The 25,488-nt window shown below is 41.1% G+C and overlaps 1 protein-coding gene across 7 annotated transcripts in view; it reads right to left on the bottom strand.

Annotated features, from left to right (window-relative positions):
* The window catches only part of camta1a (calmodulin binding transcription activator 1a), a 1,208,107-nt gene that overhangs the window by 131,572 nt on the left and 1,051,047 nt on the right, over window positions 1-25,488 (bottom strand). For 6 of the 7 annotated variants that reach the window (XM_043675994.1, XM_043675992.1, XM_043675993.1 and 3 more), the window contains exon 1: window positions 12,678-12,747. In XM_043675994.1, the coding sequence (XP_043531929.1) occupies window positions 12,678-12,681 (4 nt within the window). In that variant the 5' untranslated portion in view covers window positions 12,682-12,747. Of the gene's footprint in view, window positions 1-12,677; window positions 12,832-25,488 lie in introns of those variants that run through there. The other variant, XM_043675998.1, reaches the window with a different exon arrangement.

Here is a 25,488-nt window from a genome sequence, read left to right as displayed (position 1 = left end):
GGCAAGCAGTTCATGGAGATGTATTGTCAGTGATACAGTCTCAAACTCAAATCATGTGCTAAAAATTCACGACTCTTTCTGAGATTAGTCCCCGCTGGCTAAACTATCCAATCAGAGTATATAAAATGCATATCCTGTTGACGGATGAAAAATAGCTGTTGAAATGGAATATAAATCTTAAACCCTTTACACTGCAACAGGGAGCTTATACCTGCCAATTTAAACTCCCTCACTTCCTCCTGGTCTGTTTGGAAATCTACAACAGAATTGTGCATTTATGTAGTGCTTCCAATATATCTGGGTCTTGTTATGTGCCCCTTTACACTTTACTGGGAACTGCATAACAGACAGAGCAAATAAGATGAGTAAAGAGATACAATAGTGTACTTTCAACATATCCCGGTTTCTCTTACTGTCACAACTCAATTAAGTCTTATGTACCAGCATCTGTGATTCAGAGATATGATACAGGCATAGCTCACTCCATGCCTCAGGCTGCCAGTGCATTGCACAAGGGTATCGGCTAGGAGATTACACAGATTGTATCTTGGTTAGGAAATGGTTTCACTTCATAAAGCTATACCAGTAACCATAATGCAATTTGATACTCACGTTTATCAGACTAGGGAGATCCCAAATCTGAATCCTTGTTCTGTGCTGGTAACTCATCGCACCTAAATCTGACTGTGTCCTAAATATTTCCCCTACACATAGTCTATGTCCTACATATTGCCCCTTTACACACACTGTGTCCAATATATTTTCCTGTACATAAAATTGGTGTACGATATCGGAATAGTTATCTGCAAAACAAAATGGGCATCATTCCCACACAAGCATACACAGGACTATGGCATCAGTTGGCCGTGACAAGCTTCAAGTTCCACATGACACGTGGAACGACATCAGTGCCAGTGCACAGGCAGATTGTCCCAGTTTAAATTTACCCTTCGTTGGCAGAGACACTGAAAGCAAATACTAGTATTTTAGATTGCAGAAAGCGTAAATTTAAAAGGATGGATAGCAACATAATTGCAAACAAACTGTAATGAGGGTGAAATGGGCTAAGTTTCCATTGATTTTTGTGGGGAGATTGGTGAATTCATGGTTTATCCCTGTCCCCTCAGCTTTTATAATGGGGCAAAGACTGCATATGGACTGCCTTCCTCAACATCACCTATGGGTGTTATTGAATCAGTGAACAGAAGATGGTTTCATTCAGCAGTGATCAGTGCCACTGTGGCCCCAGGGTATATGTGTGCAAACAGTATCTGACAACAGCATCACATCAGTGTGGGACTGCATCCACAGATCTGCAGAAATTAACAATGAGGGGATCTAGGGGATTGTTTATTTACTTTGTCCTAATGGCAGGAAAGCTTAGGCCCTGTTGAAATGTGGAAAAGGGGCTGAAGTGCTGGATTTGTGGCATTGCCTCTAGTTCCCGTGCTTGTAAGCACTTTCATCAATTACAAATGATATCAGCTTTCCCTTGTGCACGTGTGCTCTTTGCACCACCTAGAGATGGGCTTTTAATATAACTCACAGCCATTCAGTATATTTGCCCTGCACATAAATGAGGAAAGCAATGGCCTAGTGGTATTATCACTGGATGTTTAACACAGAGACCCAGATAATGTTCAGGGGACCCAGGTTCGCATCCTGCCACAGCAGATGGTGCAATTTGAACTCAATAAATATCTGGAATTAAGAGTCTAACGATGACCAAGAACCCATTGCTGCTTGTTGGAAAATCCCATCTGGTTCACTAATGTCCTTTAGGGAGGGAAACTGCCAGCCTACCTGGTCTGGCCTACATGTGACTCCAAACCCACAACAATGTGGTTGACTCTTAACTGCCCTTCGGCAATCAGGGGTGGGCAATAAATGCTGCCTAGCCAGCAATGCCCTCATCATGTGAATGAATAAAGGAAATGATGTAGTATATATTCCTTCCATCCAGCTATACACATATGATGCATTTCCTATACAAACCCTCATGCCAATATATGCCACTTTACTCTGTTGTCCCACCAATGGTCTGCAATTTCAGAGAATATTTGCTAACTGCCACCTGTCTCTTTAGTCATCAAGATCTCTGTTAGTAGCATTCTGACCTCTCTGGCAGAAGGCTGTAGTTTGAAGCCCACACTGCAAACTAGCCGGTAAGCTAGCTTCACAGACCAGTGCCACACAGGGTGCACGTTGCACTGTCAGAGTACTGTGCTTTTAGATAAGATGTTAACGTGAGGCCCCATCTTCACTCTCAAGTGTAAGTAAAACATTCCATGGCCACTATTTCAAGGAAAAGCCAGGGAGTTAACCATATGACCTGGCTAATATTTATCTCTTAACCAATAATACAAAGGCAGATTATCGAACCATTATCATATTGCCATAAATAGTACTTTGCTGTGTCCAAATTTTGATTTAAAGACATTCAGGAGAATGACTGTACTGCCATACACTGCGAGAATGGAAATGAGGCGTTGAGGGACAGAACCTTATTTTTCTCTTTTGTCTGAAATAATAAAAAAAATCAATTCTATTTACCATTAAATTGAAAGTTTGTGGAGCTGGTTGAGTTGAATGAAGGTTATGCTGATGCCGTCTGTGCAGACAAACTGATTGCAATACATTGGGAGCAAACTGTCTGGCTTCTGAGAAGGTTATAGAATTAAACTCAGTGAAGGGTGACAGATTGCAGGCACAAGCCTCTGGGTGTTGCATGCAAATTTCTTTGAGTTCCTTGGCATGTACAATATGCAAATTGTCTTATTTTTTCAAAAAAAGATTCATATTAAAAAGAAAATCACCCTCCAAGATGAGTCTGTAAGCTGTTTGCGCTGAATAGCAAATAGTGTGGGGCCACAGCCTGGATATTGATTGGTAATGGGCCTATCTACACATATCCCTGGTATGCTCCAATAACCCACTAGGGCAGGCAATTAGGGGAAGCTTCCCGCAGTATATTTCCATTTACCCTTCGAGTATACACAGCTCCTGCTAATAGCTGCTCTAAATTTAACTACACAGGTCAAAGGAAACATATCACCGAGGGACTCCCTTTCTGAAACTGCCCTGGTTTTCCTTGTGTACAGGTTGTACTGCAAGAACATATTTATTAACACTCTCCCTCTCCTTCCTCTTTTGAAGGTCATAGTGCACCCTATATTTTGGGAATGGCATCTGAAACTGGTACCTCGTCTAAGCGACCACTCTTCCTTTCCCCTCCCTTTCTCACATCCACAATCACCTCTGAAAATATGAAAGAGAAGTCTCTGTTCTGAGACTTTGCTCATGTCCTTCTTCTCATAATTTATTCATCATTTACCAGCACAAAAGCTGACTATTCAGCCCATCGTGCCTGTTTTAGCTCTTTGAAAAAGCTGTACAAATAGTCTCATTTCCCCCATAGCCCTGCTTTTTTTCCCTTTTTCAAGTATTTGTTTAATTCCTTTTGAACTCTGCAGATGAAGTTTCTTCCACCATCATTTCAGACAATATATTTCAAAGGATTAAGAACTTACTGATTAAAAAAAATGCTTCTCTCCCAGCAGTACTTTCACCAGCAGAATTAGACACAAGACTCGTGCCTTATGGGAATGGTCATATCCAGCAGGTGATTGCTGCTATTTGCTATCTCTCCTGTGTTTGTGCTTCACGTGTGAGGCTACATATTTGAAGGCCAGAAGTCTGTTGAACAATGTGGGGCAAGGCTAATGGGTTGATGGTGGAGGTTAAGCAATGCCTGACGTAGGTCCAAATCAAGTGGGTCTTGTTCAGTTGCTAGTCTCTACGGAGCCTAACTGGGATCACCTCATGATTTGTGATGCTCAGGATGAAGAGAGGTTTATCAGCCGGGGTTCCTGCTAGTAGGTTTGTGTGTGCATATTACACAGGAAGACAGAAATAAACACTGCTGTGGTGGCTTCCAGAGTCAAACAACCAGGCCATCCTCACTTGATAACCACTTGAGTGAAGCATTGAAGGCTGAGCAACCAACCAGAGGAGAGTGGCAGTGGTGGGGTAGAGGTCATGGAAGGTCAGAAAAAGGAGAACAAAACCATTCAAAAAAATCACAAGGGAGATGGATAAATAATAAATAGGAGACACAACAGCACATGCGGAGAGATCAATGGAGCACGAAAAATTCAAACACATTTTTGGTATTAATTTATGAATATAGAGACAGTCTGGGATTTTCTGCTCATTTTTTCTATCAAATAAAGGAGCAATGAACTATAAATACGAATGTTCATGAATAATAGATTATCTGCGACTTACTCAAACCCTGCTGAGAATGCCGTGTTTAGTCGTGTTTGGAGCCCTGGATTGGATTGCTGTACATCGCTCCTGTTGAGATTTATTAAATGCTGCTGGTACAACTCAGGGTTCCTTCAAGATGTCAATGGTGGCCAAGTACAAACTGTATCCTTCCCCTACCCACTCATCACTCCCACCTGCCCTGTCTATTAACTGAGTTGACAGCAAGCTGCCTACAAAACAGAAAGTGGGACATTGGGAATTAAGGGTAATTCCTCAGATGGGTGAATGGTGGGATGTGGTGTTCTATAACAAGCAGTACAGGGACTTCTGTTGTATATTATTCAGACATGAGCAATTTCAACTAGGGAATTGGCAATACAATTTCATAATTTACAGAGGACACTGAAATGGGGTGGGGGGGTAGGGCAGAGGTGTTGCAGAATGGCTGTTTAACTGGCAAATGAATTTCAATATAGATGGGTGTGAGGTGGTACATTTTTATCGGAAAAATAAGAAGGCCATATTCACCTGGGAAAACGAGGCAAATAGTTCAAGTCAGGAAATTTCCCAAATAGGCAGCATCACCTTGGCATAAAAGGCTCAATTTTCACACCAAGGAGGCAGGGGGCATGACTCTGTCGCAAGCAGATTCTAGGCAGTACCAGGGGTGGGAGAGTGCCTCATGTGGTTAGAATGCCTACCTTGGTTCTTTGGAACTTTGGGCTGTTTCTGTTAAATGCTCTTAATCCCTCTAACTCTCACCCCTCACAACCCCAGCTACTCTCATGCCACCTCCATGCCAAATCACGCCCTCCACCTGATATATCCTCCCATATCTCTCTGCCATTTCCATGCCCTCACCGTCCTTCCATGACCCTTCATATCCCTACTATGAAAATTTCAAAACCCAACACCCAAAATCTGACATGGCAGACCTCAGGAGCCCCGCAGAGATGAAGAAAAAATCCGAGCAATCTGATACAGCTCGTACTCATCTCTGGCTAAAGTGAAAAAATGTACATTCAATGAAACGATTCAAAACGTTTAAGAGCTCCCCCAGTGTGAGTCACATCCCATCCACTTCCCCGCAAGTAAAAAATGATATCTAACCCATTCTGACTCCGTGAAAATCTGCCCTAGGTAGCTAAATGAGGAAGAGAAACCACAAATCTCTAAAAGAAGAAGTACAGGTTAATAAGGCAATAAAAACAAACAAAAAGAACTCAAGTTCCTTTGTAGAACAACAAAACTGAAGAATAGAGAAGTTACGCTAAGCTAGTATTAGAATTGTCTGTGAGGACTTTGCACGTTCTCCCCGTGTCTGCGTGGGTTTCCTCCGGGTGCTCCAGTTTCCTCCCACAGTCCAAAGATGTGCAGGTTAGGTGAATTGGCCATTCTAAATTGCCCATTGTGTTAGGTGCATTAGTCAGAGGGAAATGAGTCTGAGTGGGTTATTTTTCGGAGGGTCAGTGTGGACTTGTTGGGCTGAAGGGCTTGTTTCCACACTGTAGGGAATCTAGTCTAATCCAGTCTAGAATCTTGAACAGTTGTGAACAGTTCTAGCTTCAGATTATGAAAAGGATATAGAGACTCTGGAGAAGGTGCAATAATATTTTATTGACATTAGACTAGACCTCAGGAAAGGTTGAGCAGGTTGGGCTGTTTTCTCTCACAGAGAGATAGCTGAATGAGGATCAGACAGAAGATTAGCAAAGAATGTGATTGATCCTGTTTCCACAAGTGGGGTATCCAAAATTAGGAATTTAGAAGTGTAAGATAGTCCTTCATAAATCCAACAGCGATTTCAGGAGAAACTTCTTTCGCCAAGAGGTGACGATAGCTGAGTGGAAGATCTTAAAATCATTAGTGAAAAATAGAAAGAAGCATAGAGCAAGATCAGAAAGGGTGGGAGAAGGCATAGACCAGATGGGCTGAATGGCTTGCTACTGTGCTATATATTTCACATAATTCAATGCAACTAGTACGGCTAAGACAGGAAGCTACAATCCTTAGTCTTCACTGGAAATGAAGCCATTTGACCAGAAAAGATCTCAGATCCAATTTCCGGAGTTACTTAATGATTGACAGTTTGAGGCTTCAGTTAACGGTGGTGATAATAAATGAGTAAAGAGAAAGAAACAATGTTGCCTACAATTTCTGCTCCTGCTCATTATCTAGTGACTCTGCTGGAAAAGGTGTGAAGGAGAGTCAGAGGAGATTGAGACTTTCCTCTGTTGATTTCAGATCAGCTATTTTTCTATGTCAGGATTTGGTTAAGCAGATGGTCAATGAATTATTCACTTAATTTTAAAATTTCCTGATCTTGTTGTGGCCCTAAAAGAAAAAACTTGACCTCAGTGTGTTCCAAAGGCTTCACAGCTGATGAAGTGCTTCTAAAATGCAGTCTCTGTGGTAGAAAAGATGGTCACCAACTGGGACAAGCAGCAATGTGATAATGACCAGATATATATTTTAGTGACCATTCAGGGATAAATAATGGCCAGGATACAGGTCAAAATCCACTCCTTTTCTTCATGTGGTACCCTCAGTACTGGAGGAACGCTGTCTCGATTTTAACTGTTTCAGTTGTATATGGCAGAATTGACAAATAAAAAAGACTCTACTAAAATAGAACTATGGGTTTTAACATCCATCTGAAAGGGCAGACAGGGTTTCAGCTGAAAGGTGACTCTTCCAACAGCGTAGCATTCCCTCAGTAACCTGAGTAACAGCCTAGATTGCATGCTTAGGTCTTGGAGTGTCACTTAAACCAACTATCTTCCGGGTCAGAGATGAGATTGTTTCCATATGTGGTTAGGCGTCCAAAGCAGCTATCAACTCCAAAGATCTCAAACAGCTGTAGACTGTACGCAATGGGGAAACAAGGGGAGATGAGATGCTTGATAGTTTTGAGATCCTGTAGAGGACAGATTAGAGTCTGAGGATTGCATAACCTTCACTTGTTTTGGTGCAAAATGTTGATACCTCTTTCCCTGCCCATCCCTTAACACTAAACTGTGCCAAAACACAAACCTCCAGAAATGAAGGAAATGCAGCTTTCTCCTGTCTGGATGTGCCGTGGACAGAATTCACATCCAGTGCTTCAGTTTACTAAAATTGTCTTTGTTTCAAATATTTGTGAATTCCAAATTAAAAAATCTATTGATGCTGCGAAAGGCTCTGGTGCTGCTGGATTGCTACCAGTTCAGAGCTTTGGCGAACAAAAAATGTCTGAGTTGCCTGACATTTAAATGGCACATGCCAGAATCAGAATGTGCCACCCGTCAAATTTCATGACAGCTCATCCCAATGTTTTGTCCCCATTTCCTCAAAGTGAAGATACATGCTGGGGTAGATTTCAATGGATGCTAGCAGCTCTTGCATTCCTTCACCCAAACAATCGATCTGTCAGTTAGGCAACAGTTGACCATTCAACTCTTTAAACCCAATTCCACTCATTAATTAAATCATGAGTTCATCTGTCCTTTAATTCCATCTATTCTCCTTGATTCCACAACTCTTAATACTTAATCCTTTACCCTTTACTTAACGGAAGGAAAAAGCAATCTCAGTTATGGGCATGTTCCACTGAGGAAGGCACTGAAACCTATGCCTAGGTTCTGACTTGAACAATATTGCTTGCTTACGCATTTTAGCAGGGACCCTGAAGCTGTGCAACCCTTCCCAGCAGGGGCATGGAAAACATTCTCTGCCCAGTTAAAAAAGGGTCCCTTTATGAGATGCAAGGAAAAAGAGCTTCCTGCTCAAGATGCAGTCCTATGTCACTGAGGCACCAGTTGAATTCCCTTTCACTCCCTCTCCTTTCTCTTATAAGGAATAGGCTGCTCTACCTGAACTCCAATAATTGTGAGAGAGAAATAGAAAACATTTATAGTCCAGGCAATGATGGATCTGCCAGCAAAATCTGTATCAGCTGAGGCTGAAATCCCTAGTTGGCTGATTTGTCAGTTATGAAATTAACCTAAAAAAAAACCTCGCGTCAAAATGGTTTCACTGAATAATTTCTCTCTTGTCCTTTTCTGCAGGCTGACCCTAGGCAGATAACAGTTTTAAGTGAGGTGCATCAGAGACCACAGCAAGCATATATTCCACTGACATCAGTGAGGAAAGGCAATTATTGGACTGACATTAGACCTGGTTACTGTGTGGCTTGGTGTCTCCTGCCCTGGAGTTTAATAAAGGACTATACTGCTGACTTCCTTTGATTCTGAATATTCAGTAAAACAAGTGTGGGGTGACTGTACAGGAGTCAGTAACAGAATTTGTTACCCAGTCCTGGCTCGTCATTGTTTTAAGAGCACTGGATAATTGGGCCAGCTGCAGAAAGGTTGCTCCGTGGAAAATTAACTGGACTGGTCTGGAGTGTTTCCCTGAGGGGCCCGTTTCTATGCAGCAAAAATAAAGCTTATTTTTCCCCTCTTGCTAACTATGGCTGGGGTAACGTTTTACAGGTTGCTCTCCCTGAAATGGCTAGTCCTCCTGGTGAGTCTAGTTCAATTCTGGCCACTTGTCCATTTCCCACTTCCTTCATTCCATCATTGATGACCATGCCTTCTATTGCCAAGCCCGAAGCTCTGGAATTCCCTCCTTAACTCTCTCCCTCTCTTTTTCTCCTTTAAGAATATATGTTATCTGCCTCTTTGATCAAAGTTTTGGTCTCCTGTCCTAATATTTCCTTTTGTTGGCTGGATTATGTTGACTACACTGTTCTGAAATCTCTTGGGTATCTATACTGTATTAAAGTTGCTATACAAATACAAGTTTTGCAGGATAGTGAGTGTAGGCAGGCTCATACACTCTGGTCAAGCACTATTGTGATAATAAGGAAACAGGATTTTAGTCCTGAAAACCAGGCCTTTCTCGGAATCAGAATGACAGAACATCACCCACCACCCAATAAGCAGGAACTCTTTGGTTGCCTGCTTCCCACAATACTGGTCAAAGACTGAAGCCAAAACATCTCGTTCAAAGACTAACTGTTGGTCAGCCCAGCTGGAAGAATGTAAGAACTTCACCCTTTACCCCCAACTAAGACTGGGAATTCAATGAAGCAGATGAGATCACCTGCAGGAGCATGGATCATTGTTACAACTATTGTAGGTTGCTACCCTCTGAATTATAAGTCTTTATTTAAGAGTTAGATGCTTGAAAGCTGTTCAACTTCCATTAACTGGAAGGGTAGATGCATGGAAACACCATCACCTCTAAGATCCCATCAGTCACACTATCCTTAATTGGAAACAAATTGCCATTCCCTCATCATTGCGAATTTCAAATCCTGGAAATCCCCCCAAACAGCATTATGGAAACAATGTCTCCAAACAGAATGTGGTGGTTCAAGAAGATTGTTCACCATCACCATCTCAGGACAATAAGGAGTGAGCAATAAATGCCAACCCTAACAGCATAACTATATCATAAGAATGAATATTTTTGAAATAAGTCCTAAATTACACATACTCATACTTCAAAGAAAAGCCCTCAATTATCATAAATGTAATAATTTATTCTGTTACTGTCCTATTTGAAACTGCGATGATCCACTGTAATTAATTAATTGTTTTGATCAAAGGTGAGAGAGTCGGGAATGGGGTTGAGGTCAGGTAAGGTGGTGGTTGGGGTGAGTTCAGGGTAAGAGAAAATATTCTGCTGCTGTGTGTCTCCCACTCTCATTAGGTCAACTCACCTTCACTGGCCTCACACTCAGTACTGGTATTGTACAGAGAGTACAATCCTCACCACTGCATGGGTTCAAATCAAGGGCCCGTGTAATGGAATCAATCATGGGGCGGGAGAGTTGAGATATCGAGCAACCAAGAGAAACAGCAATATTATCCTGAGAGCCACATGCAGCAAGTATTAATGCATTTATATTTTTCTGTTGTTTTCATTCTATTACATTTCTGACAAGTTTTGACATTCTCTGCTCATCTCCATGGAGACAAGGTCGATAGTAAATGTCAGGTTCATTTTTTTTGTTGCTGTTTCTGCTTAAAGGGGCAGCATTGTCAGGAAGAAATTGCCTACCATACTGTTTGACATTTTGCTCGCAGTGTAAGTCCACCAATGTCCATTTCATAGGCCTCTGGGGCCTCCTCTTTGCAGTGTCCCTTGAACACATAATCTGCAATGTTGAGCTCTCTGCCCTGATCCTAACTTCCAATATACTACCTCACCACCTATCATACATCAAAACCATGGTCCACATCAGGGCCCTCATCACATGACTTTTGGATGCAATGTCAAACTGAGCTTAATTTGTCTAAGCACATAAAAGATCACAAAACAGGATTCTCCTCATGTCCTAAACAAATGTGTGACCCTTAATAAAACAGACTGGTCATTATCACATTGCTGTTTGTGGTAGCTTGCCGTGTTCAGTTTCTCTGCCATGCTTCCAACAAGTGTATCAACACCTCTGAAGTACTTCACTAGTTGTAAAGATCACTGAGCTGTCTTAAATTGGGAATAGTGAAATATCAATGCAAAGTATTTTTCTTTCATCTATATAGTTATTGATCACATGTTTGGGATCCACCTCTTGGTGTTCCTCCTAAGTGTGAAAGAGACATCCCACAAACTCCTCTTTCTTTCTTTTGTGGAAATGATTTGTCTTGGTTTCCAGCTCATTCTGTCCCAGCAACTCCTCAGCTCCCTCAATCTGCTGTGCTTTCATATGACACTCAGTCACATTCAGTCATTGCTCTTTTGATTAGACCCTCTTTTACCTTTAATTTTGGTGTTTAAGGCACCCTGGATATTAGCCCTTCACTCTGCTTTTTCTCAATAGAAAATATTGCTCATTCAGTTGAGCATCTCCATGTTTGCCTGATTTCAAAGTTTCAAGATTGGACAGAGTTAAAAATCACACAACACCAGGTTATAGTCCAACAGGTTTAATTGGAAGCACTAGCATTCAGAGCGCTGCTCTTTCATCAAGTGGTTGCCCGCCCCCCCAGAGAGTTGGCTAGCACTGACAGTTGTGTGAATACACGCTTTTGCACTTGGCTCGTCTCAGTAATAATACTGAGAGTCCACGAGATGGCAGGCGTGCAGCATGGTCGGCTGTAAGCAAAGGGGCCAGATGGAAAAAGGATGCACAATGCACTGGTGAGTAAGCCCGGACCCATTTCGAATTACATTTTCTGTCACCTCCCTCGTTGCTTTTACAAATCGCTCATGTTAAAAGCGGCGACTAGCTGTCTCTGGTCCTGTGCCCCAATTCACTTTTTTGCAATCTCCTATGGAATCCAAGTATTTATTTCTCCCCACCCTCTCGGAATTTTCATTAAACTGGTTTCACAAAGGAATGCTTTACATAGCAGTTCAGGACAGTTGTGCGTTATTACAAGGCTGCAAATGGTGCGTAGCATCACAGGACATTAAGCTACTTGCTGTTTTGCTGCATTTTTTGTTCTGTGCTGTTCCTTCCCTCACCACATTTTTTTTCAAAGACTCCCGCTAGGAAACTATAACACTCATTCTGTACAGCGAATGTTTTCTTTTATCCATTTTATCATCTCTCCTTTTTCTAGCAGTTGTCTTCCTTCCTGTTGTGATTCTTGCTGGTGTTCAAATCCATGAGCGTCGTTTACCCTCCCGCTACATTGCCCATTTTCTACAAAAAAATCATTCTTGGGGTGTGGGCATCACAAGAACCGCAAACAGCAAACGACAAGATTGCTTTTCTTCCCCCAGTCGTGTCTGTTACAGGTAGAATTTGTACCAGAATAACAGGCATTTCCCTGCTTGTCAAAATAACGCCACAAAATTCCTGAACTAAACCTCAACAACTAATGGGCACATCACCCTCTGGTTACAGTCTCAGATATAGATGATGGTATCTCTGACAGTGCAGCACATCATCAGCACTGCACTGGATTTTCAACTTAGGACATCATGCTCAATATCTGCAGTGGGGTATGAACTCTTAACTTCCTGACTCAAAAGCGAGCATGCTTCTCACTGGCACATGTTTCAAGTTTTATCTCCTTGACTAGGGTTGCCAACTCAGATTGGGTACATTCCTGGAGGTTTCATCACATGACTTTCTGTTATATTGCCCATTCCTCTCTAGCAGTTACTAGTCTTCAGGGAAACTGCCTTCTCATCCAAGCAGAAAGTCAACAGCTTCTTCATTACTTAATTGGATGACTTTTGATTTTTAGACAAGCAGCATTTTTTTTCTTGTAGCGTATTTTTATAACCAGCAAAACAAAATTATTCAATGAAAATTACATATAGAGCATAATTATTAACATCTTTATAATTTTGTACCTAGTTTTGTTTTCATCTTTAATTCTCAAAACATCCAGAGCAATCTTGAAAGGTTGGCAACCCTATTTCCAAATGTACAAGAATTCAGTGATGCTGAAACTGACACTCACACATGGGTTTAAGTTGGCTGATCAGCTCCTCTTTTGACCATTTGGCCCACTCTTTTTTGTCGGTGTTGATGGAGCACAGTATCGGACCACATGGCTTCCCACAGTCTTCTATGGCTGGCACGTTCAGGTAATGGACCAATACGATGTCAGGATTCTGGAGGAGACAAGGAAACCCCAAAATTTAGTCTTTTTGGCTATCAAGGCAAGCAGACAAGAATTGGATTTGCATATAAAGTAACCAAACCCACTCAAGGTAACTGAAAATGCTGGAAACACTCAGCTGGTCTCACAGCACCTGTGGAAACAGAACAAACTTTAACACAGCAGGTCAACATCCTTTCTTACAACTAAAAATAACTTCTTTCAACCCCAATCCCCCACAAAGTCTGCGACAGTTCCAGGTAGATTGCATTAGGTTGTTGCACCTGTCTGATGATTAATGGATTTGATCAAAAGAGCTGGAAATACTTGCGATCTGGAATTCACTGGCTAAAATGCTGCTGGAAGCAAATTAAATTGTAACATTCAAAAGAGAATGAGACGGATCTTTCAGAGAGTCGGCATAGGCACAATGGGTCAAATGCCTCCTCGGATACTCTGAGATTCTACCCATCAAAATAACCTTTAAAATACTAATAATGTACCTGGTAATCCAGACTCATCAGGGAGGCATTGTAGCAATTTGCTCACACACAAAGGAACCTCTACCTCTCAGACAGTTTTGAGAAGATGATGTTTTTGTTCATTTGTGAAAAATGGGAGTCACTGGCAAGGATGGCATTTATTGCCCATCCCAGATGCCTCTTGAGAATGTTTGCATGTAGCCTTCTCCTTGAATGTCCCCATAATCCACGTGGAGAACGTGCTGACATGTGGTTGTTAAGGTACTCCAGAATCATGGCCCAGCAATGGTGAAGTAAGAGTGATATCTGTCTAGGTCAGAATGGTGTGTGATTTGAGTGGGGTACCTGGAGGTGGTAATGCTCCCATTCCCTACTGCCCTTGCCCGAGGTGGTGAAGGTCGTGGGGTTTAAGAAGTACTGCCCAGGCACTGAACTAATTTCAACAGTAATATCAGTTCTGAAGCTGAATGAAGAGAGGTTTTCTTTTTCCAATGACCTTGAAGGACACAGTTCTGCATGCTCGGCTAACAAGAGAGTGCAGCTGATTCACAGTTTGCCTCCCGCCCTCTCCAACCAGCTGGTAAGCAGTAATATTAACATGCAAAGCTCCAACCAGGTGTCGAGTGGCAGCAAACAAACACAATAGATCAGGCTGCAATTCATTACACAATGGCTGTTAAGCAGAATCCTAACCTCCAGTAGATCACAACTGGAGAACTGTGCAGAATTCCAGTTTCCATATTAGAATAGTGAAAACAAACTTAGTGATACTAGAGAAATTCCAATAAAGATAGACAAGGATGATACCAGAACAGAGTGGGTATAACTCATCAGATAAAGCCGAACAGGCTAAGACTGTATACTGTCATGAAAAGGAGGCCAAGGGATGACCTGGTAAGTTCTATGAAGTGGTTTGACAGGAGAGACATAAACAAAGTATTTCTCATTGTGGGGCATACCAAAACTAGGAGCCATACATGTAAGATTGATAGTAACAATCCAGGAAAGAATTTGTATCTCACTACCAAAAAAAGAGTTGTTGAGATGAATAGCACTGGTGCATGCGTTCACTTACATGAAATCATGTAGAATGCACAACACAGTAACAGGCCATTTGGCCTAAATAGTCTGTGCTGACCTTAAATTCCACACAAAGTCCCTCTCATTCCATCTATGTTGTTTCAACCTTTCAGCATTTCTTTTTAATTTTCAGCACTTGTGTGTGGGATGCATGTGAGACTCCTCCTTTAGTGTTCTTTTAAATGTTTAACATTGGACTGAGACAAAAGTACCCAATCACAGTATTAAGCTCCTCTGGCTAAACACTTGGGAAATCCAAACCAAAGATAGTCATCGAGTGAAAAAGGATTAGCAGCTGGGTGGTTTTTGAGGTTAAAGGGAAGTTGAATAAAAGGAAAATGGGAAAATAGGGACATGTTAGATAAAGAAGGATGGGAAGAAGTTCATTTCCAGGAAAATCCTGGGCCAAATGGCATTCACCCTGCTACATCGAAACATTAGCTGTAGGAGCAGACTGTAAAAGCAATACAGTACTTTCAATTTCTTATCTGATTTTAGTCAGGCCGACAATAGCCTCAACTCATCTAACCTCATCCCTGCAAGCATGGAAGGGAAAACAATATCAGCCATGGGTTGCTGCTTTTGAGGTGAGTGTCTCAATGGACTGAGACTGAGGGCTCAAATCTCTCAGCAGCACAAAACAAATTCAAAGCTGATATCTGGGTACAGAAATGAGGGAGTACTGCACTATCAGAGATGATGTCTCTCAAAATAAGACACGAAACTGAGTGGGTGCAAAGTTTCCATGACTGTCATAGAATCCCTGCAGTGGGAGCAGGCCATTCGGCCCAAAAAGTCTAAATCAGCCCTCCGAACAGCATCCAACTCAGACCTACCCCATACCCATCCCCGTAACCCTACATTTCCTATGACCAATTCACCTAACCTGCATATCTTTGGACTCTGGGAGGAAACCCACGCAGACACAGGGAGAACTTGCAAACTCCACACAGACAGCCACCCAAGGCTGGAATCAAACCCAGGCTCTTGGTGCTGTGAGGCAGCAGTGCTAGCCACTGAGTCACCATGCTACCACTAGGTCTTTACGAAAATGAGAACGGTGTCCAGTCCTATGTTAAACTGTCAATAAACATCACCAAAACAGATTATCTGGTCATTACCACATTGCTGACTGTGGAAACTTTGTGAAAATGATCTGTCACACTTCTACATTACACCAATGACTACATTACAAAGTTACTTTATTGGCTGAGAAACACTTTGGGATGTCCTGTAGTTATGGAAGGCACTATGTATGGTCCTCTTTCTAGGGGTTAAAATTAATGTGTAAGGATCTATGGACAATTTTTAAAAAATCACTCATGGGGTGAAGGCATCCTGGCCAGGCCTGCATTTGTTGTCCACCCCTAATTGCCAAGAGGGCAGTTAAGAGTCAACCACATTGTTATGGGTCAGGAGACACATGTAGGCCATGATAAGTAAGGATGACGGATTTACTTCCCCAAAGGACATTAGTGAATCCAGATCGATTTTCCCCAACAATCGATAATGGTTTCATGGTCATCCGTAGACCTCTAATTCAAATTGCACCATCTGCCGTGGTGGGATGTGAACCCCGGACCCCAGAATATTAGCTGAGTTTCTGGATTAATAGTCTAGCAATAATACCACTAGGCCATTACCACCCTATGTCACAGTGGATCTGATCCAACCCTTACAAAACAACCAGATACTGAATTTCCAGCAGAAGGTGATGTTACTGCGTAACCATCAAGAATGGAAATGCCAGCTGAGTATATTCATTCCCTTCCATATCCATGGTTACTGATGCAAATCCTAATTAAGTCATCACAGACTGCTAAAAATTCTAGGACTTCAGTCTGACCTGGTTTTAATTCTGTTATTGTCCAATGGAAAATCACCTTTCAACCCCTTCCATATCCATGGTTACTGATGCAAATCCTAATTAAGTCATCACAGACTGCTAAAAATTCTAGGACTTCAGTCTGACCTGGTTTTAATTCTAATGTTTCTGTATTAAAATAAAGTGTTCATTTCTGTTATTGTCCAATGGAAAATCACCTTTCAACCCCTTCCTCCTGACAGTGCCAGGCACACAATGTCTTGCACGTCACCCTGCCTACAAGCCCCAGCATAGAGAAAGTTTGACTTTGAAAGGTTACACTGGAGGATGCTTTGGAAACAAATGTTCTGGACCTTCTCAGTCAATTGCAATCAACATACAATCTGGTAGCTGAGTTCAGGAAAAAAAAATGCAATTAACATCTCCCTCTAGCACATCAGAAAATTGCACAATGTTATTTAAAAACATAAAAGTGAGCTCTAATTTTCAGAGTCATCACACCCATGTTACCAACAAACACTGTTTGCATAGTAGTACATTCCAGAAAGCAGTTGCCCAGAGACCAGCACTTTGTCACTATAATGGCAAGGCAATGAATTGTCTTTGTAACTTACAGTTCTCTCTCTCTCTCCACTGATGCTAGTTGCTATGGAAACTGATTTCCTTACTCAGAAGGGATGCTTTGCGCATGAACAAACCAGTGGACATTCGAAAGGCTGTTTAACCACACAGGTATTACCACTAAACTCCTGTCCTCCCCTCAACTTGTGAACTGTGGGAGATGTAAGATGAGAACAGTAGCTGAGCAAAGGTGAATGTTGTCTTTTGTAGAAAATCAGGCTGTCTATCACGAGGTCCAGTGAAAACAGAATGTCATCACTGGCTCCATATAGTTCTAATTTTGCATAACTAGTTAATGTTATTAGTACTGATTGCTATCACAAAATAAACTACATCTTGTTATGTTAGGCAAGCACCTCTTCTCAAAAACTTTCTGGTGGTATATCCTCTACCACTGATAATTAGACATGACTTTGGATTCAGCATAGAAAGGAAGTTAGAGGACTCTTATGGCACAGTGGTAGTGTCTCTATCTGGGTTCAAGTCTCACATGTTCCAGACTTGTGTCATAACACGTGAACAGGTTGTTTCAAACATATTTAAGAAGGATTGGTCATAGTGAACTACCCCAACCACAAGCCAGCAATAGTTGGTACTCAGTGTAGTCAGTACAGTTGCCTTAGTCCCAGAGGATCATAGCGCTGCTCAAATCATTAGAGAGAGATGTCTCGTGATGATTTAATCTGAGGGTCATCACACCTCAGGTGAGGGGAGAGGTTGGAAAGGAGGTATCTTTATGGTAACCTCAGCCGGTGCAGAAATTGAACCTGTGCTGTTGATGTCACTCTGCATCACAAGCCAGCTGTTCAGCCAACTAAGCTAACATCTCCCTTTGACATGGTGATCAGCAATGGATGTCAATACTGAAATACCATAAGGTAAGAATGGTAGAGAGAATCCTTTCAATCCAGGTGGGAAAAAGTCAGAAGAAAAGCTATTTTACCACTTATATAACATTAGCTTTTTTAGAAGATGTGGTCAGTCAGTGGCTGAAAGGTGAAAATACTCAGCAGTTAGCGAGTTTTGAGAAGATGTATGGCTCAGGTTGAGGTTCTGGATGTAGGTTTGCTTGCTGAGCTGGGAGGTTCATTTATATGTTTGGGTTTCTTTGGGTTGGTGATGGTAAATAGAAAGCAGGAATCATGAACATTGCTTCACCTGGAGGCCCACTGAAAAGGTTACCTAGTAGGGTGACAAAATGTCTGGAAATGAATCTTGCAGCTCAACGAACAAACCTACATCCAGAATACTCAGCAGTGCTCAAAGGCAGAGAAACCTGGAGAAAGCTGTACTCCAGAAGAAAACCTTCACCTCTGAGTTGGTAACAATATGGATTAGGAAATAGCTAGCTACGTCAGGAAGAGACATAGACCTTTATGATGGAGACATTGTGGGAGAAATTTGGTGCTCTGAAGTCAAGTTAGAGATCTTTGAGGGCATGGGAGAGAAACAAAAATTACAATATAGCTGCAAAAGGCCAAAGTGGATAGGAAAGAAAGTGCAAGTGAGCACTTACCCTTCAAAACGGGCATTGTGCCATCAGAGGTAGACTCCACAAGGCATGGCTACATTAGACAGTGCAAGGGTCAGAACATTAGTTTTTACAAGGGTGATAATACTGGAAAACCTGCAGAGTTTATTTAAGGGGACAAAGAGACAAACTTAAAAGACTTAAGAATGAGTCTAATGGAAAATGAAAGAAGAAAGAATAACTTTGACTTTTAGAAGGTTTCCTGATTTTGGCAGGAAGGGTCTATTAAGGCCACAGCTGCAGAAACATTTGAAAAAATGTCTTTAGCAGTGAAAAGTGAAAAATATCCATTTTGCCTGTGAAGAAATAGGAAATCTCCAGAAAGTAGGAAACCACTATTTTGATCATTAAAAAAAAATTGAGAATCCCCAATAAGCAGTAGACATAGAGTATTGCTATTTATTACAATTTAAAGCTTGAAAGAAGCAACACAATATAGTTTTATTATTTAACTGATTTTAAAGATCATTCAGAAGAATATTAGACAGCATTACTGCAAAACAGAGTTTAACAGCTTGCAGACAAAAGAAACTGTAACATTTCTCTAACAAAATATGAAAGATCTTTCTAAGACAATTGATTTAAAAAAGTATTGATTTAATATAAGAAAACAAGCTTGAAGAAAGCAGATTCAACACAGAATCCAAATGCTACATATTTAAAATTGCTTTAAAGGAAGATGAATAAACAATTAAGAATAGAAAAAAGAGGACATAATATTTCCTAAAATGTGAAAGTCAGAGATGGGCCAAACAGAACACAAGATTGGACATCTTGGAGAAGACAATTCTCAAGCCACAGAATTGCTTCAAACTTAAATACTAAGTCTGAAGCTGACTAAGTTAATGCACAGTTGTGTTCAGTGGATTCAATAGCAGATTAGATTAGATTGGATTACCTACAGTGTGCAACCCACCCATACCCATTCCCCTACATTTACCCCTGACTAATGCACCTAACACTCTGGACAATTTAGCATGGCCAATTCGCCTGACCTGCACATCTTTGGACTGTGGGAGGAAACCGGAGCACCTGGAGGAAACCCATGCAGATACGGGGAGAATGTGCGAACTCCACACAGACAGTTGCCTGAGATGGGAATTGAACCTGGGTCCCTGGTGCTGTGAGGCAGCAGTGCTAACCACTGAGCCACCGTGTCACCCCGATGTAAGAAATTGCCACCGTGATGTTAGAAATTGCCAAAATATAAGAGAAGGCAAGAATATTTTTGAAGCTCTAACAACTTTTAATATGACTTCAGTCTGAGAACAACAAGAAATCTTGAAAGGGTGAGATATAACAGAAGGGGTTTCCAGGGAAATCTATAGCTATTTCATAAATGATCATAACAGATAAGTGGAAAATTGTGACCATAGAGCTTTGAATTCAGAATTTCATTGTTGGGAATTACTAATGAGTCTTTGTCAGATTTCATACAGTCCAAGGAAGATTTAACTTTGGAGCAAGCTGTTAATGGTGTAAGCATATACCAGATAAATTCATAGGTAGATTCTGAGAGAAAAACATGCCTACCACAAAACAGCAACAATTTATGGCCACAGACAATCTGAAGAGGCACATAATAAATCAAAATCAAAACAGCAGTTACTTAGAGTGTTAGCCTTATGGAACAACAAAAGCTTCACAAACACAAGCAATGCCTGACCATGACAAATTAATATTATATCCATAAAACTATTTAACTGATTTTAAAGTTCTTTTAGAAGAATAGTAGGTTGCTTTGAGAAGATGTACAGATTAGAACACCACAAGGCTGCAAAGAAAAGGTTATATGTGCAGTGGACTCCTTTAGAAAAGATACCCAGTTTAAATGCTTTTACTTTCTCAGAAAGGTAGCAGAAGCTTTCCTAGTGGAATTTAGTGATTCAGCTGAATTGACTTGCACAGAGCGTATTTATGTCAACAGACACTTTGTTCATTTTAATCTGATACAAGAACAGAGGCAGAAGTTAGGGTAATCAGAAGATGAAATTACATGGTCCAGATGAAACAACTGCTAAGATATGATACAAGTAACACTGCAACACAAGTAGCATGCAAGCATTGAGAATGTGTATATATTTCCCAATCAACATTCCTCACTTTTGAGTCTGCATACATACGTGGCATCAAGTCCTTCCAGTAGCCACTGAGAACAACTGGTTCAGTAACAAACTGTTGTTGACCAATTGGTAAAAGGACAACCAGTAGAAACTTTAACTGGGCATCCCACTCATGGCAGAACCCAAAAAGAAGAAAGGATCTATTAAAATTACCGACATTTGTACAATAGAATTGTTTCATATCATCAACAGGAAGGAAGTTAGAAACTTTGCAGGAACTGGTGAAAATATTTTCCATTCCTATCATCACCAAAAAATCTTTCATTCTATTATCTCTTGAAGCACGAATGTCCATCCCAGTGAGTGGTACTGAGTGAGTAGCATTCTTCCAGTAATATGAGTGAGGAGGGTGTGAAGACACCAAAAACACATCCATGGAGGAGAATGAAAATATCCAACCTATTCAACAGGTTGAAGTGAAGAGCATATATGCTTCAAACCAGATGTACCAGCGGACTGTGATTAAGGATTTTCTGAAACAAAATTGAGTTCAGCTGCACAGGACTCCATGGAAGCCAGACCAATGTCCAGAGATGAAAGACATGACCGAAAAGAAGAAATGGTCTTTTCTGAACATGTAGGCTATTTCAAAAAAGAGAATACCTGTTCTAACTGAAAGGCAATTGCTGGACCAGAAACGTAAGATACAGCAAGAATAAAAGTACTTTTTTTAACAGTTGAGCTATTTTCTACAATGGATATTCATGAATTTGAAGATAATTTTGAAGTATTTTTGGGACAACTACTTGAGTTAGTAGGGAAAAGTTCTTTCGCAAAGAAAATTTAGGTTATTAAAGATGTTTCAGATAAGGTATTGGATCTACCACTGACTTTAGCAGGAATAACACTCATTGTGATGGACTTGAAGGATGTCATGTTGTGGCTGTACAGGACATTATTTAGGCCACTTTTGGAATACTACGTTCAATTCTGGTCTCCCTGCTACAGGAAAGATGTTATTAAATTTGAAAGATTTCAGAAAATATTCACAGGATGTTGCCAGGGTTGGAGGATTTGAGCTATGGGGAGAAACTGAATAGCCTGGGGCTATTTTCCCTGGAGCTTTGGAGGCTGAGGGGTGACTTTGTAGAAGCTTTTAAAATCATGAGGGGCATGGATAGGCTGAATAGCTAAGGTGTTTTTTTCTAGGATAAGGGTAAATATCCAAGGACTTTTCCCCAGTGTAGGGGGCCCAAAACTAGAGGGCATAGCTTTAAGGTGAAAGTGGGACCTAAGGGGCAACTTTTCCACACTAGATGGTGGTGCATGTATGGAATGAGCTGCAAGAGGACGTGGTGGAGGCTGGTACAATTACAACATTTTAAAGGTATCTGGATGGGTATGTGGAAAGGAAGGGTTTAGAGGAAAATGGACCAAATGCTGGCAAATGGGACTAGATTAATTTAGGATATTTGGTTGGCAAGGACAATTTGGACTGAAGGGTCTAATTCACCTGTGCTGTACAACTGTGTAACTTCCAAGTGATAAAAGACATCAAGTGCAAATATGGTTCAAAGGCTGATCATCAAGGTCAACTCAGGGAAACAGACTGGGAGCCAAAGACCTATCAGTCTTTGAATATAGAATACATTGCCTTCTGACTAATTTTGCAGACTTTATGCATTTGTAATATCAGAGGCTTGTGTGGATTTGGGGTAGTGATAAATGTAAAGCAGTTACGTACATGAATGTATAAAAGTTAATTATAGAATAAAATGCTTGTGGGGGTGATGCTGTATAACACAATACTTCTGAAAGGGTTAGTACTGAAGTTGTAATATCTCTACCAATCAGAAGATGTAACAGTTTTGTTGGTGCAAAGTCAACCTGTCTATCATAAGGTCCCATTGGAGACAGACGTGTCATCTCTGGCTCCTGATAATTGTTTTATGCTGATCTAGTTAATGTTATTTGTACCTATACCTTCATGTAATAAACTACATATTATTATGCAAGATGAGTGCCTCTATTTGTTAAGACTGTCTTGTAGTTTATTTTCTACCACTGATAATTAGGCAGGCCATTAGCATTAGGATTGAAAGGAAATTGGTGGCAGTGAACCAGTCCAACCATAACCCATCTAAGGCTCAAAACAGAAATTAGGGCTTAGTTCTGAGGAGGAAGGGAAGACTAAGGGAGGTAAGGAGTTTTTTTTTATTTTTGGTTCAGATAAGTCACAATCTAAAATGCTGACTTTAATTGCTCTCTATCCATAGAAGCTGTCAGCCCTGCTGAGGGTTTTCCAGCATTTTCTATTTTGAATCCATATTGTGCCAGGATATAAACATGAGGAAGGAAGAGAGGGAACAGTGAGACTTCAGTTCAAAAGAGTGGGGACTCAGTGACCAAGAAGAATGCCTAGGATGAAGGGTATGGCGCTTAGAAAGAACAGAAGAGCTTAGAATCCAAAACTAGAGGCCATAAATATAAGATAGTCACTAGTAAATCCAATAAAGAATTCTGGAGAGTGGTTAGGCTGAGGAACACTCATTTCTCAGACTCAGATCTCAAAGATCACTTACTAATAGAGTAGTTCAGGCAAATAATATAGATACATTTTAGTAGAAGCCAATAGACATTTTTCAGAGAAAATAATAGAAGGATGTGTTGATTGAATCAGACAAAGGAGGGTGGGAGGAGGCATGAGTGGAGTACAAACACCAGCATAAACTGGCAAGGCTGTTTCTGTGTTGTAAACACTGTGTAATTGTATGGAAGTTCAAAAGAATCATGACCGATAGCAGTGCTGATAAAGTACAGAGAGACAGAAAGGATCCCTCCCCTTTAGCCTTTAATTCCCCATTCTCTTCTTTGACAAAAATAAAGAACAAAGAATGACAAGCAAATAGAAAGCGGATGGAAAGCCAATTTTACGTGCAGTGGGAATTCATAGGGAATGATTTTCAACCCAGTCAATTCTGTTCACTTATCTGTCCTAAGGTTCTTGGATCACACAGGCTGCATACTGAGCAGCCCCTGGAATGCAGAGTAAATACTCTGATGAAGGCAAACAGAGTCATAACAACAGTTTGACTCTTGTTTGCTGCTTCATCAACACTAAGTGGCCAATAAATCACTTTGGCGCGGTGTTACATCTGGTCCATGGTTTTATCATTAATCTGATGTCTGTTGCTCATGAAAAATGAAAGAAAAAAGGTCGCATTAAAACAGAATTTATGTGTTATCCAGGAACTAGTAATCACTACTAATGATACTTCATTGCATATTTGCTTTAGGATTCAAAAGCTTCAATTGCTCAGATCTGTTTACTCCTTCTTTCCTCTATGGAATTTGTATGCTGTTTCCAGCCTCAACAACCTTATAATAAAATGGAAGACCCAGCCACATAGATTACCCAACACCTTGACAGGGAGAGGTTTTAAGGAACAACTTAAAGGAGGAGACAGGGTAGAGAGGGTTCAGGAGGAAATTCCAGACCTTAGAGCTTAAGCAACTGAAGGTATGGCTGCTAATGGCAGAACAATTAAGGTAGGAAATGCTTAAGAAATCAGAAGTGGATGAGCAGAAATCTCCAGCTATCTTCTGATGTTTTCCTCTGCTGCATATCCTTGTAATGGAGTGTGGTTGAACAGTTGAACAGCCTGTCAACATTAACAGAAGCAGACACCTAATGGTAATGTCACTGGGTTAGTATCTATAACCCTCTAGGGACGTGAGTTCAAATCCCATCATGGTAGATGGTGAAATTTGAATTCAATTTTAAAAAACTGGAATTAAAAGCGAGCCTCCTAGTAACCATGTGACCCACTGTACAGAAAATCCCACCTGGTTTGTTAATCTGTCACCCTTCCCCAGTCTGGCTGAAATATGACTCCAGACCCACAGCAATGTGGTTGGATCTTAACTGCCCAGTGAATAGACCGAGCAAACCACTCAGTTCAAGGGACAGTTAGGGAGAGGCAATAAATGCTGGCTCAGCCAGAGCTATCTACATCCCATGAATAATTATGCCGGAAATGTCGATTCTCCTGCTCCTTGGATGCTGCCTGACCTGCTGTGTTTTTCCAGCACCACACTCTCGACTCTGATCTCCAGCATCTGCAGTCCTCACTTTCTCCTATATGTAAATGGTACACTGCCTTGAAATACTGAAGACTGTCTAACTCTACCTTCCACTCCATTGCCATCAATTCCACTTGGTCACTTTCTCAAGTTGAGTAGCCATGTGTTACTTAAAGTTTCTCTTTTATTTAATGTCTCTTGATACATCCATTTTCCCTCACTCAACAACGTTTTAAAATGTTTATTATTCTAATGGAGAATTACAACAGAAAATGGAGAGGCTAAGAAAAGAGACTGGACACTTCAGTGGCAAAAATATGGTATTGCTCTTTCTCCACCCTGTGGCTCCTCAAGGTCCTGGAATGTGTTAACTCTTGTTTGAGTGCTGATGACCCTCCAATACTCAACTCAAGTGGTCAACCTGCATGTGCTAACCTAGATTGAGAGTGCTAGCACAAAATTCAACCATGAAAGGAATCTGATTACTCCCAAACTTAATATCAGAATGGAATGTGCTGCCAGAGAATGTGGTGGAGGCTGGTACAACTGCAACATTTAAGAGGCATTTGGATGGGTCTATGAATAGGAAGGGTTTGGAGGGATATGGGCTAGATGCTGGCAGGTGGGACTAGCTTGGGTTGGGATATCTGGTTTGCAATGGACGGGTTGGACCAAAGGGTCTGTTTCCATGCTGTACATCTCTACGACTCTATGACTCTAGACTGTGATCAACACAGTGAAACCTGAAACGTATCAGCCATAGTTTAATAGGTACTTACTCTTTCCTCTTAAGTCAGGAACTTGTGGTTTGAAGTCCCACTACAGAACCTTTAGAACAAGTTCTAGACTGACGATGCAAGGAGTGATACACTGGTCAGAGATGCTGTTTTTTAGGTGAGAAGTTTAGCTAAGATCTTGTTTGCTTTGCAGGTGAACATAAAAGATCCTAAGGCACTATCATGGAAAAGACCAGGGGAGTTCTCCA

This window comes from Chiloscyllium plagiosum, chromosome 34, assembly GCF_004010195.1.
Source record: "Chiloscyllium plagiosum isolate BGI_BamShark_2017 chromosome 34, ASM401019v2, whole genome shotgun sequence".
Lineage (NCBI taxonomy): Eukaryota > Metazoa > Chordata > Chondrichthyes > Orectolobiformes > Hemiscylliidae > Chiloscyllium > Chiloscyllium plagiosum.
This window is presented reverse-complemented; position numbering and strand designations above follow the sequence as displayed.